The sequence below is a fragment of the Hyla sarda genome, chromosome 5, assembly GCF_029499605.1.
Source record: "Hyla sarda isolate aHylSar1 chromosome 5, aHylSar1.hap1, whole genome shotgun sequence".
NCBI classification, from domain to species: Eukaryota; Metazoa; Chordata; class Amphibia; order Anura; family Hylidae; genus Hyla; species Hyla sarda.
This window is the reverse complement of record NC_079193.1, coordinates 335,449,959-335,464,236: the sequence shown is the minus strand read 5'-3', so window position 1 is coordinate 335,464,236 and position 14,278 is coordinate 335,449,959. Positions and strand designations below refer to the sequence as shown.

Genomic DNA, 14,278 nt, shown 5'->3' with positions numbered 1-14,278 from the left:
TGTATCTCTAGAGCTTGGGTTATTACTTATGTTTCTGATATTCTTTCCAGGTATATTTGAGCTGGCATACAACAATAGGACCGTACCTATGAAAACTATTAATGCTGTGCAGCAGATGACTCTGTACCCAGAACTTATTGCCAGCGCCCTGTACCATATGTCTGGAAGTCAGGTAAAGCCATACCCTTGGTCACTACATGGCGCTCCAGTTTAGGTTACATACAGTTTCCATGAACACACGTATTTAGGATGTTCCCTGGTATTGACTTCTTGCCCCTTCTCACCACTGTCCACATTTTCCTCCAGCATGAATTATGCCAAGTACACGTTGCACGAAGATCAATTGCTGTAGGTCTTAACCTGGTCATCTTGTGCTTTCGTAGTCCCCTCTGGTGCTTTTATGTGATCCAATGGTTCAGTAAAATCTATTTTTAATAAATAATGTCCCAAATGCCTAGAGTCTGATGACTTAAAGGGGTACTCCGCTGCTCAGCATGTGGAACAAACTATTCTGAACGCTGGAGCCGGCGCCGTGGGCTCGTCACATCATAGCCCCGCCCCCTCACAATGTCTCGCCCCGCCTCCTCAATTTAAGTCTATGGGAGGGGGCGTAAGGGTACAAATGGGATCTGCTGCAAGTTTCCCTCTGCCATGGGTGTCAGCCATGACAGTTTTTTTTTTTTCCACAGTGGAATTTCTACAGTGAAAAATCCCCAGCAGACCCCATTGAAGTCAGTGTAATCTGGTGCAGGATTTTCGCTGTGGAAAACCTACAGTGGGAAACGCAGTAGATCCCGCCCATGTGAACATACACTAAAGGGGTATACCGGGGATTACTTTTTCTAGGCAGATGCTACATAGTTAAAGAACATATGCTTACCTTACTCGCTCCCCTATTCTCACGGAGCTGCCGGTCCCTCTTTGCACCATTTTCGGGCTCTTTAGATGGCTACTAAGAATCTAGCTTAGTTTCTCTTCCACAGCCTCTACAGGTTGCTATATCAGCTCTGCTTTTTCTCCATACTTGTACATAACCTATATGTTTCCCCTGCAGACTGCATTGTATCTTCTCTCCTTTCTATCTTCAGCCTGTGTGAGCTTAACGCCAAGGCTTCTCTACCGTTGCGCACCCTTTGAGCTGATGTGTAACCCTCTTCCTGCTGCTATCTTAAAGGAGAACTCCAGTATATAAAAATTGTCCTCCATACTGCCGGCAAAAAAAATAAATAAAGAGGTACATACCTTCCTCCGCTCCCCCGGGGCCTCCGGTAACCGGCTCCGGTCTCCACCACAATCCTCTTCCTGGTTGCCGGTGGTCGGAGAATCATACTGAACTCAGCCAATCACCGGCCGCAGTGAAGTCCCGACTCGGCCGGCGATAGGCTGAGCGGCAGTGTGAGAACGCTTCAGGACACAAAATTCTTCACTACACCGGCACCTGCTGCCGGGGCCGAAAACGTCACACTGCCGCTCAGCCTATGGCCGGCCCAGTCGGGACTTCACTGCGGCCGGTGATTGGCTGAGTGCAGTATGATTCATCCGACCACCGGCAACCAGGAAGAGGATTGTGGTGGAGACCGAAGTCGGTTACCGGAGGCTCCAGGGGAGCAAAGGAAGGTATGTACATCTTAATTTTTTTTACTGCCAACAGTATGGAGGACAATTTTTATATTCTGGAGTTCTCCTTTAAGGTTGCATTCAAACCACGTTTTGTGCATCCAGTGGGAGAATTTCACAACAACCTGCTGCCGTATCCCTGCAAAATCCATGCTGTACAGCATTCAATCCAATGAGCCGAACAGAGATAGCTAGTGACTCCATTCAGCTTATTTTCCAACCACATCCATCTTTTGACCTGGAAAAACGGTGGTCTGCTGCAGTTTTCAGTCTCAGTGAAATGCTGGATATGGTCGGAAAATGAACTGAATGGAGTCAGTGGCTGACGCTGGCTCATTGGATGGGATACAGCACAGATCTGGCAGGGATAAGGCAGCAGGCAGTCTTTACATTTGCCCACCGGATCCACAAATCGTGTTCATGCACCCTTAGGCTACTTTCACACTATACATTCATCTGTTTAAAGATCCGTTATATGTTCCCTTATGAATGCATTATATGTTCTATGTTAATATTATAACATATTCTCTGTTCCGTTATGTATGCACTATTTCTTCCGTTCTTTCTCCCGTCACAAAATAACGTCCGTTATTAATAACCGGCTATGACGGGTTAAAACAGATAATGTAAAAATCCCATAGACTATAATGGGATTTTGTAACGGCCAATTTTAAGGGTTTTCATAACAGAACATTAAACGGATCTTTAAAACAGAGGAATTTTATAGTGTGGAAGGAGCCTTACACTGAGAGAGTCCTTACCATTCTCTGAGTAGCAGCTAAATTGTAGGAAATCTCTAATGCAAACTATTGAAAGTTGCTTAATTTTGCATTCAGTAAACAAGTCAAAAATAAAGAAATTCGGTGCAAATAATTTACACCAGCTTGTGGTTTTATCTTCATAAAACCAGAAAACCCCTTTCAAGGTCTATTCACATGTACCGCGATCAGCTGCCGATTTGACGCATGAAAATCCGCAGAAAAACTCGCATCGGACCTCCAATGTGTTTTGTGCATCAATTCCGGATGAAAACTCACATAAGGTCCGATACTATTTTTCCGTGTATCTTTGCACGTCAAATCTGTAGCAAATGCGCTGCATGTGAATAGACCCTTAGAGTAATCCAGTATAACAAAATGTATCCCCGTGTTAAATTGTGGTGGTCTGACCGCTATGACGACCTGCGGATAGGGGTTACGTTTTTTTTTTTTATACTGGACTACTCCTTTAAATTGGGCTGCTTTAGGAGCCTGCTTACATTACCTTTTTGTCTTTCTTTTTCCAGGGTGCTGTGGATCCAGTGTATTTTTACATTGGGTTCATATTTGGCCTGCAAGGGATTTACATCAGTGCCTTGTTTGTGACCAGCTGGATTATGAGTGGGACATGGCTGGCTGGGATGCTGACCGCCGCCTGGTTTATTATAAACAGGTACGACCAACAACTATTATTTGCATACACACAGTCTAGCTCAGGGGTCCTCAAACTTTTTAAACGGGGGGCCACTTCACGGTCCCTCAGACCATTGGAGGGCCGGACTATAGATGACAAAACATGAACAAATTCCTATTTACAATATATCTTATTAGTGGACTACCACTTAAGTACGCAGCACAGTTCCCCCCACATTAGGTTGGCAGTATAGATCCCCCACATTAGGTTGTAGTTCCCACACATTAGGGTTGGCAGTACAGTTCCCCCACATTAGGTGCAGTATAGTTCCCCCACATTAGGTGCAGTATAGTTCCCCCACATTAGGTGCAGTATAGATCCCCCACATTAGGTTGTAGTTCCCACACATTAGGGTTGGCAGTACAGTTCCCCCACATTAGGTGCAGTATAGTTCCCCCACATTAGGTGCAGTATAGTTCCCCCACATTAGGTGCAGTATAGTTCCCCCACATTAGGTGCAGTATAGTTCCCCCACATTAGGTGCAGTATAGTTCCCCCACATTAGGTGCAGTATAGTTCCCCCACATTAGGTGCAGTATAGTTCCCCCACATTAGGTGCAGTATGATGTTTCCCCACATTAGGTGCAGTATAGTTCCTCCACATTAAATGCAGTATAGCTCCCCACATTAGGTGCAGTATAGTTCCACCACATTAGGTGCAGTATAGTTCCTCCACATATTAGGTGCAGTATGTTCCCCCACAGACATACAGCCTCCAGCCATACAGTGTATGGCTGGAGGCTGTATGCCTGTGTTCTGCCCCACTTCAGTGCTCCGACCTCCGCTCCGGACATAGCAATAAGTCCCATGACCGAGGGAGCAGTGGTCGAAGCACAGAAGCTGACGTGCCGCTGGTAACACTTACCAAGCTGGCCAGCGCACGTCCTCATCGCTGCTCCACTCATCCGCGCTCCGTTGCTATGGGCGCACACACAGCGTCAGTGACGTCCCTGCGTGCACCACCTTCCCGGCGGCCCCTGTGTTTTTAAAGTAAACGCGGGGCCTCCGAGAGTGCATCCTTGTGTCCCGAAAACATTTTTCGGGGCACAGGGATGTCCCAGGCAGCGGCGGGCCGGATAAATGTCCTCGGCGGACCACATGTGGCCAGCGGGCCTTAGTTTGAGGACCCCTGGCGTAGCTGGATCTCCACAAGGAGAACCTGTGCTTTTCTGAGATGCGCGGCACGTGCTTTATCACCCAAGTGCATAAAAAGTGCAAACATGTTATACAAATAGTGATGGGTAAACAAAACGATTGTTCAGATTTATGACACTAATGTTTTGCTGCGTCTTACACTTTACTACAGGACAGACACCACACGGATGGAAGACTCCATTCCACTAAGGGAGAACTGGGCTCTCCCCTACTTTGCATGTCAAGTCGCTGCCCTTACAGGGTTTTTGAGGAACAACAGTAATCTGTCTGCAGAGGTAAGGGCGCCCGGCCATTAGACATCCATAGTGCTTTGTTAAATGACCTTCCATCTCATTTTTCTGAGTTGTCAGCTGACTTTCCCTTCTCGGAGCCCTTCTAAGGGGGTTTAAAGGGGTTCTCTTCTTTGGACAACCTTCTTGTTAGATAGGTCCTTTTAAAGAGGTATTATTAATTTAAAAAAAATTTTATCAAGTAAACTGGTGGCAGAAAGTTATACAGATTTGTAAATAACTTCTATTTAAAAATCTCAAGTCTTTTAGTACTTATCAGCTGCTGTATGCTCCAGAGTTGTGTAGTTCTTTCCAGTCTGACCAGAGTGCTCTCTGCTGCCATCTCTGTCTGTGTCAGGAACTGTCCAGAGCAGTAGCAAATCCCCATAGCAAACCTCTTCTGTTCCTGACACGGGCAAAGGTGGCAGAAAAGAGCACAATGGTCAGACTGGAAAGAACTACACAACTTCCTCTGGACCATACAGCAGCTGACAAGTAATGGAAAGGGGTAACATTTTGCCAGTCAGGCACAGTGCTCTCTGCTGACACCTGTGTCCATGTCAGAAACAGTCCAGGGCAGGAGCAAAGGTCCCAGGAGCAAACATCATCTTTTGCACTGGATAGTTCCAGACCTGGACAGAGGTGGCAGCAGAGATCACAGTGCCTGACTGGAAAGACTAGGCATACAGCAGCTGATAAATACAGAAAGGCTTGATATTTTAAATAAGTCATTCACTAATCTATAAGTTTCTGGTACCAGTTGATTTGAAATTTTTTTTCCCCTTTGGAATATCCCTTTTAATAAGCTGATCAAAGTGTCCTCCTGCAGGGACCTCCATTGATCAGATTTTAGCAATTCTGTCATTTAAATTACCTTTTAAAATGTTGCACAGACGTCAAAAGTTAAGATTGGTTAGCACTAAGATCCCCTCCTGGAGACAGTCTCGATAGACTGTAATGGGACCCGTCTCCTGTGATTTGTCGGACTACCACACACTTCACCCGGCTATAACTAATGATTAGAAGGAGTCTCAGCGCTGAGACCCCAACCAATCTACACTTTTGACATGGAAAAATGTTATTTAAATCACAGTAACTATTTAAGGGAGCACTGGTAATAAGTGTTCAACTTCCCTATAGCACCCCCTATGCACAGAACAGGTTCTCCAAAATAAGTGACTCTACCTGTATGTAGGAGGAGGGCCACCATTACAGGTAGTAGCTCCACTCATATGCTGAACAGAGGATGATCCATAACTCATATATTACTTTATGTTTTACCTTTGCAGAGGTTCTGCTACCTGCTGATGTGTGCATCTACGTATACTTTCATAATGATGTGGGAGTACAGCCATTACCTGCTTTTTGTACAGGCCTTATCCTTGTGTCTGCTGGACGGGCTCTCTCTTGTCAAGAAAGAGAAGGTAAAACTGTATGTACACTTGTGAAACTGCTAAAATAATGCAGAATATTGAATATATATAACGACTTCACTATCCTGTCAAAGTCACTGACTCCATGTTAGAGATCGTTAGACAAACCAGCCAGTATATCACCGATAAGGTAATGTAAGCAAGAATTTGTTGCTGAGGCTACCCAATGGGAAAATCTAACACCAACATGTGAAAAAACATGAGCAACGAAAATGTATGAAACATAGCAAAACATTTTTATTAAAGGGTACCTTTCATCAAAAAAACTTTTGATATATTATAGATTAATGTATGCAGAATAACTTTACAATTGCATGTTATTAAAAAATATGCTTCTTTCTATTTAATTTTCCACTTTGAAAAAATTACCACTAGGGGTCTCCCTTCCAGTCCTTTTTTTTATAGATTTCAGACTCATGCAGGAGTCCTAAATCTCAGACTTCATCCGGGACACAGACAAGCGCAACATTGCTCCCTGGCAGTGAATAGTGTTGAGTTTGTCTGTGTCCCAGATGCAGTCTGAGATTTAGGACTCCTGCATGAGTCTGAAATCTATAAAAAAAAAAAAAAGGACTGGTAGGGAGACCCCTAGTGGTCATTTTTTTCTAAGTGAAAAATTCAATAGAAAGAAGCATATTTTTTAATAACATACTGGAAAGTTATTCTGCATACATTAATCTATAATATAGCAAAAGTTTTTTTGATGAAAGGTGCCCTTTAAAGATCTCATAAGACATATATCATAAAGATAAAAAGCACAGTGCACACGGCTAGAAGACAAGGCAGGAACATACAGGCTCAAATGGAAGGTATCACAGAAATGGTAAAGGACTGACAGAAATTGCATAGACAAGTTACATAGTGGAAGGATATAGATAATAGATAATACAATATTAAAGATGAACTTAAAGGGTAGCTCCCACCATCCTATTTTTTTTTTTTGCCAGCCAGTTTACCCCCCCCCCGCCGCTACGGCACTAGCCCGTTCCCTCCCCACCCCGCATACCCCGGTCCCTCATTACACAGTCCGGCAGCGGGCGTGCAGGGACGGCGGCGGCAACGAGGCGGCGATGTGCGGGAGGAGTGGCCTCCCAGCCAGTGGCCGGGGAGCCAATGCGCTCGCTCCCGTCTGATTGACTGGCAGGGAGCGAGTGCAGCCTAACTGAAAAAGGACTGATTGCCACTCCAAAATCAGTCCTTTTTCAGTGGCCGGTTTTTAAATGTAAATTAAACCTTTTTAATGAAAAAAATAATAATAAAATTATATTAGAGATATGTTGTAGTACATAAGTACTACAACATATCAAAAAATAAAGTTGGTAAAAGTGCCCATTTAATGCAAGTGCAAAAACACACGTTTCACGCTAATGCGCTTCGTCAGGGGGCGTGACGCCCCCTGACGAAGCGCATTGGCGTGAAACGTGCGTTGGGGTAGGTGCAGGTAAATACATGGCTCTGTTGTGGTAATAAGTGCCTTTTTCCCTCTGACTGTTTTTGCACTTGCATTAAGTTCATCTTTAATATTGTATCATCTATATCCTTCCACTATGTAACTTGTCTATGCAATTTCTGTCAGTCCTTTACCATGTGATACCTTCCATTTGAGCCTGTATGTTCCTGCCTTGTCTTCCAGCCGTGTGCACTGTGCTTTTTATCTTTATGATATATGTCTTATGAGATCTTTAATAAAAAATGTTTTGCTATGTTTCATACATTTTCGTTGCTGATGTTTTTTTTCACATGTTGGTGTTAGACAAACCAGCCAGTGTAAGAAGCATGCTGAACCTACAGGGGGCAGCAGTGGAATGAGTTATATGCAAATATCCAGTGACCCTCCTTAGTTAAAGGGGTACTTCACTTTAGATAAACTTATCCCCTATCCACAGGATAGGGCATAAGTGTCTGATCGTGGATGGAAGTCCACCCTATGTGACCTCCCTCCCCCTCTGGGGGTCTCCAAAATGGATTCTCATCTCTCATCTATGGACACTGCTTCTCCTTGCTGAATACGCAACACGGCTCCACCTTTTGGGGTCCCATCTCTGGCTAAGCAGGCCATCACTTTTCAGCATGAGGCAACTGTCTCTGAAGGTGGGGGCCAGAGTAGTGGGGGATGGGGGTCAGGAGGGGTCAGAACCCCTCCCCCATGATTAGACATTTATCCCCTATCCAGTAAATAGAGGATAAGTTTATCTTATGTGAAGTACCCCTTTGAGAGCTGGTACACTAAAAAGTGAGTAGAGGTAGCGTGTTATGGTCGCGTCCGAAATTAGGCCACCTCCACTTGATGGAAGGGGCACATAATTTGATCAAAAAGTGCGCAAAGTGCCTCAATCTTATTTTTGGGATCAAATCTAAAGTGCTGCTGCAACCTTCTTTTGCGTTGGTTAACATTTAGTTATAATTTTCTTCTTGCAGGTGCATGAAGTACGTAAAATGTACCTGTTCTCTGTATTTTTGGGATATTTACTCCAGTTTGAAAATACGGCGCTGCTGACCTCTCCTCTACTAAGCCTCGTAATAGGTTCAATGATTGCCAAAAGCCTCCAGGTAAGGTAGTGATAGTGTTTGGTATAGTTTAAGGGTCAATGAGTTTTTATAAAACTTTTTACATGTCAAGGCTTTTGATTGGTTGGGGTCTGAGCGTTCAGACACAGATCGATCGCTAGAACGAGCCAAGAGAAGACCCCGCTAAGGCTGGGTTCACACCACGTTTTTCAAATATGGTAACCGTATACGGTTTTCCGCAAAAAAACGTATACGATCGTATCTGAAACCGTATGCATAAAGAATGCATTGTAAACCGTATTCCAAATGTTGTGTACGGTTGCATCCGTTTTTCCTCGGATACGTTTTTGCCGATTTTTCAACCGTAGGCAAAAACGCCGTCGACCACGTTTTTGCCTCCGGTTGGAAAACCGTATGCGAACCGTATGCGGTTCTTTTAACATTGTTGTGTATGAGAACCATACACAGAATTTCAGAATAAGGTTGCACACGGTTTTTCTAATCTGTTTTTGGAGTTGACACATGCGCAGATCTTTCTGGAATTCATCCCAGACATCCCACTCCCACATCCTTTGGAATTTCAATAGAACAATAGTAACTTTATTAAATTGCTGGAAAACTAATTCCAACAAAATAGCAAAACCGTTGGCAAAAAACGGATGCAAACGGATAGAACCGTACATACGTTTTGGAACCGTATGCGGGGAAAAACCGTATACGTTTTAATTTGGAGTCATACGGTTGTATACGGTTTTTGCCATACGTTTTTTTAGCGGAAAACCGTATACGGTAACCGTATTTGAAAAACGTGGTGTGGACCCAGCCTAAGCACGTTCTCTTCTGCTCTGTGCCATGTGACCGAGACAGAAACCCCATGTAAGGCTGGGTTTACACCACATTTTTGCAATACAGTTCCCGTATACATTTTCAATTTAAAAAACGTACGGAACCGTATGCATTGACTCTCCATTGAAAATCATATGCCAAAAGATGCATCCGGTTGTGTCCGTTTTGCATCCTGTACGGTTTTGTCAGTTTTTTTTCCCGTACCCAAAACCGTAGCCTACTACGGTTTTTGATCCGGGTGACCTACTGTATTGAAATGTATACTTTTTTTTTTTTTAACATGGGAGTCAATAGGAACCGTACAGAACTGTATGTGCGTACGGTTCCATGCGGTTCTCACCATACGGTTTTTGACTTTGCACAGTTTTTTTCTTGGAATTTCAATCAAACAAGTGAAACTTTATTCATAATGGAATGAAAAGTTTAAAACGTATACGCTTTTTTTCTTTAAAAAACGGATGCAACCGGACATAACTTTTCAAACCGTATACGTTTTTTAACCGTATATGGATAAAAATTTGTACACGTTTTGATACAGTTTAGTCCGGTTTTGAGGAATCCGTTTTTTTTATATCAAAAACCTGATACGGGAACTGTATTGCAAAAACGTGGTGTGAACCCAGCCTAAGTCTACCAGGCCTTCTCGGTCACTGCACAGATAACTGGTAGAAGCAGCACTCCGCTGTGCACTTCTGCCCACTGGTTCTTGCGATTGTTGGGCCAGCAAAACTTTTAACGTGTCCTGCGGAACTTTTGAATATGAATACCCCAGCTGTTGCAAAACTACATCCAGCTGTTGTGCATGTGCATCCAGCTGTTGCAAAACTACAACTCCCAGCATGCCCGGACAGCCAAAGGCTGTCCGGGCATGCTGGGAGTTGTAGTTTTGCAACAGCTGGATGCACACTGGTTGGGAAAAACTGGGTCAACCCCTTTAATTCCTATTATTTCATAAGGGGCAGTAGTTTCCTCTCTGTACACACACAAAGCAGACTTGTTGATTACTCAGAAAGAAATCAGAAATCCTCATACATCTCTTACAGGAAGGGTAATAAATTCCACAAGTGCCCGATACTTCATTCAAATTCCACATTCCATTCCAGTTCACATCTTAAAGAAAAAAAAAAGTGCCTGAGTTCAGTCTAAGGCAGTGCTTCCCAACCAGGGAGCCTCCAGCTGTAGCAAAACTACTACTCTCAGCATGCTGGGAGTTGTAGTTTTGCAACAGCTGGAGGCTCCCTGGTTGGGAAACACTGGGTGACATCACCACCCATCAGATCACTCCTGCTAGTTCCCAGACGCCATGTCTTCCTTCCCAGCTCTATCTGTTTACTGCTGCTACTATCTCTTTGGGATCAGGATATACATATAGGGGGAGATTTATCCAAATCTGTACTGCGGTAAAGTTGACCAGTTGCCCATGGCAACCGATCAGATCGCTTCTTTAACTTCTCAGAGGCCTTTTTAAAAATGAAAGAAGGAATCTGGTTGCTATGGGCAACTGGTCAATTTATCCTTTGCACCGGTTTTGATAAATCTCCCCCTTAGTAGTTCTAGACCTGCTGTGAGGCTGTGTTCACACTTTTTTGGGGGGCGATTTTCCCATAATCCCAGCAAAAATGATGCTGTTTTACCGCAGTTGTTTAAATAAAGGTAAAAAATTTGTGAATAATTACCGGTGGACACAGCCTAAAGAAAATGCATCAATGCTGCACATAAAAGTGGGTTGGGGTCAGTTCGCATAGAGTCTGAGTGGTTCCAACACTGGGTGACCTCCAACACTAGCAGCCTAATTAGATGACCAAGTGGAGCAATAAATCTCCAGACCCCCTCTCTGCAAATCAGAGCATTTATGGTAAATGGCAGCTTTAAATGGGCACTATCAGATGCAAAAACTTTTGATATGTTGTAAAGCATGTAAACCAATAGGTTTTGCAATTTCTTTCATTAGTAATATTTGCAGTATTTCGTACTGAAAAAGCCAGTCAAACAACTGCCCCCCCGCCTGTTTGGACACATACTAGTCCTGCTGTGTCCATGAGTCATCACCTACGTCATGGACACACTTCCTTGATTGACAGCTGTGAGCGCAGGGCTCAGAGCTGGAGGAAAAATCCTCCCACTGTCAGCTTGTGTCCCGCTACTGTCAGTGAGGACAAGCTGGGAGTTGTAGTTTTGCTAATGCTAGAGGAAATGTGAGCAGACATCATACTGAGGAAGGGGCGGAGTCCTGCACAGTGAGGCCACGCCCCCTCCCTTTGAGAGGAATTCAGACTAGTGAGCTAAATTAAAAGTGTAATAAAAAATAAATAAAGGTTCTAGACACATAAAAATTAGATGTACATGGTCAGGATTAGGTACTGAGTGATATATTAGGAAAAATGTTTTTTTGTTGGATCTGACGGGTACACTTTAAGAATTCATTTCACTGATGGAATAGAAATCAGTGTGGCTGAAAATCCATGCCTGCTACATAAGCTAAAACAGGTAAGCACAAGGCATATGCAATAACGTCCACATCATTCTGTAATAATAGCCTATTCTGTACTATATAAGGCAAAAAAATCCTGAAAGATTCTGTAGATGCAAAACGAAAACGAAATCACGACTGTTCATTTTACTTTCTCATATTCCCACAGATCAGTGTGAAGAAGGGCACATTCAGAGCAAAAGTGATGAAGATCATGTACTTCTACTTGGCATTTACAATTGCAGTATCCCTGCATTTATTAATAAGGGTAAGTACTGTAGGGTTAAAGGGGTTGTCCAGGAATAGCTGTGCCTGGCCGTTCCCTTTTAATGTAATCCTTGCAGTACCATGCACAGTCCGTGGACTAGAGTGGGGGTGTTATTTGGAAATAGGGATACCTCCAGTGAAGTTATAGGCCACAGGCAGTCTAGGTGCCCTGTAAATGGGCTTTGTAAGAGTGAATTTCCACATTGGTATTATTGCCAAAGCAACCAGAATGCTCACTTACCTGTCCACATCTTGTGCTGTCACTTTTTAAAGTGTACATGTCTATCAATATAACTTTTCACATGTTCTAGGGTTCTGTTCTTAAAGGGGTACTCCGCCCCTAGACATCTTAGCCCCTATCCAAAGATTGCCGCGGTGCCGCTGCTGGGGATCCCCGGGATCCCCGCTGCAGCACTGCGCTACCATTACAGCACAGAGCGAGTTCGCTCTGTGCGTAATGACGGGCGATACAGGGGACGGAGCAGCGTGACGTCATGGCTCCGCCCCTCGTGATATCACGGCCCCTAATGCAAGATATCCCCCTTAATGCAAGTCTATGGCAGGGGGCGTGACGACCGCCGCGCCCCCTCCCATAGACTTGTATTGAAAGGGGCGGGCCGTGACGTCACGAGGGGCGGAGCCGTGACGTAACGATGCTCCGGCCCCTGTATTGCGCGTCATTACGTGCAGAGCGAACTCGCTCTGTGCTGTAACGATAGCGCAGTGCCGCAGCGGGGATCCCGGGGCTCCCCAGCAGCGGCACCCCCAGTTGGGCATCCTTGTATTCTGTTTCTAAGAGACCTGGATGGCCCCGTAGACTTACATTATGAGACCGTCCAGGTCACGTGATACAGAGCAGGAAATGAAATTTTGATATGTCTGTATGACTTCAGCTGTCAGAGAAGAGACTTGAGGCTCCCACCCACATTAGTGTTCCTCCAATCTGTGACTCTTCAACTGTTGTAAAACTACTACCCTGCTGTACAGGCATGATAGTGGGTGATTGGCTTCAAGGAGACCCGGCTCACGGCACTGATCGACCAAACAGGTATGTTGACTTAAAGGGGTACTCCGATGGAAATCTTTTATTTTTTTATTTTTTTTTTATCAACTTGTGCCAGAAAGTTAAACAGATTTGTAAATTACTTCTATTAAAAAAATCTTAATCCTTCCTGTACTTATTAGCTGCTGAATACTACTGAGGAAATTATTTTCTTTTTGGAATACAGAGCTCTCTGCTGACTTCATGACCACAGTGCTCTCTGCTGACATCTCTGTCCATTTTAGGAGCTGTCCAGAGCAGCATATGTTTTCTATGGGGATTTTCTTCTACTATGGACAGAGATGTCAGTAGAGAGCACTGTTGTCATGATGTCAGCAGAGTGCTCTGTGTTCCAAAAAGAAAACCATTTACTCTGTAGTATTCAGCAGCTACTAAGTACTAGAAGGATTAAGATTTCTTAATAGAAGTAATTTACAAATCTGTTTAACTTTCTGGCACCAGTTGATTTAAAAAAAAAAAAAAAGTACCCCTTTAAAAGAGGATTTATTGACCAGAATGCATGCGTTTCGCTGCGCATGCGCAGCGAAACGCGTTGCATTCTGGTCAATAAATCCTCTTTTAAGTCAACATACCTGTTTGGTCGATCAGCGCTATGAGACGGGTCTCCTTGAAGCCAATCACCCACTACCGTACTTACTCCGGAGGGCAGCAGACGACCTACTTTATATATCTATTCCATTGTTGTGTATTTGTCTACACAATCGCCCAGGGTGAGCAGTTCATTTATATACTAATCACACTATCTGGGTCCAAACAATATTATTCTACGGAGCGCTTACTTCCCTATCTGTACAAGCATGATGGGAGTTGTAGTTTCACAACAGCTGGAGAGCCACAGATTGGTTGAACACTGCGTAACATTTCTGACTGTAGGGTTAGGCTGATTGTAGAGTTAGGCTGACACCTACCTAATGTATATGGCCAGCTTTAGTCTTCTGACAGAAGATGCTGACGGGAGCATTATTGGGGAGGTATGCTTGAAGTCTTGTATTTCTTTTATCCTGCAAACATACACATTATTTCTATGGTCCGCTTAAATGTAGGAACACAAACAGTCTGAGGGGGGCGCACTGTTTGTTCTCCACTTGGTGGAACCACACTCTACACAAAATAGAATTTCCCCTGCTATATATATATATATATATATATAGTGTAAACATATACAGTATGACCCCTTGCCGTACAGAAATTAATTTTA

General features: G+C 43.9%; 1 protein-coding gene and 1 long non-coding RNA gene across 4 annotated transcripts in view; one reads left to right on the top strand and one right to left on the bottom strand.

Moving 5' to 3' along the window:
* Positions 1-14,278, top strand: part of DPY19L4 (dpy-19 like 4) — a 74,401-nt gene that overhangs the window by 32,190 nt on the left and 27,933 nt on the right. For all 3 annotated transcript variants that reach the window (XM_056522481.1, XM_056522480.1, XM_056522479.1), the window contains 6 exons: positions 51-172; positions 2,903-3,048; positions 4,376-4,499; positions 5,783-5,917; positions 8,345-8,476; positions 11,920-12,018. In XM_056522481.1, coding sequence (XP_056378456.1) covers positions 51-172; positions 2,903-3,048; positions 4,376-4,499; positions 5,783-5,917; positions 8,345-8,476; positions 11,920-12,018 — 758 coding nt within the window. The remainder of the gene's footprint in view (positions 1-50; positions 173-2,902; positions 3,049-4,375; positions 4,500-5,782; positions 5,918-8,344; positions 8,477-11,919; positions 12,019-14,278) is intronic.
* On the bottom strand, positions 4,510-14,082 carry LOC130274305 (uncharacterized). The gene is made up of 3 exons (XR_008844316.1): positions 13,989-14,082; positions 10,313-10,390; positions 4,510-4,654 (listed from the first exon to the last, which is right to left on the bottom strand). It is a non-coding gene; the product is annotated as an uncharacterized LOC130274305 (long non-coding RNA).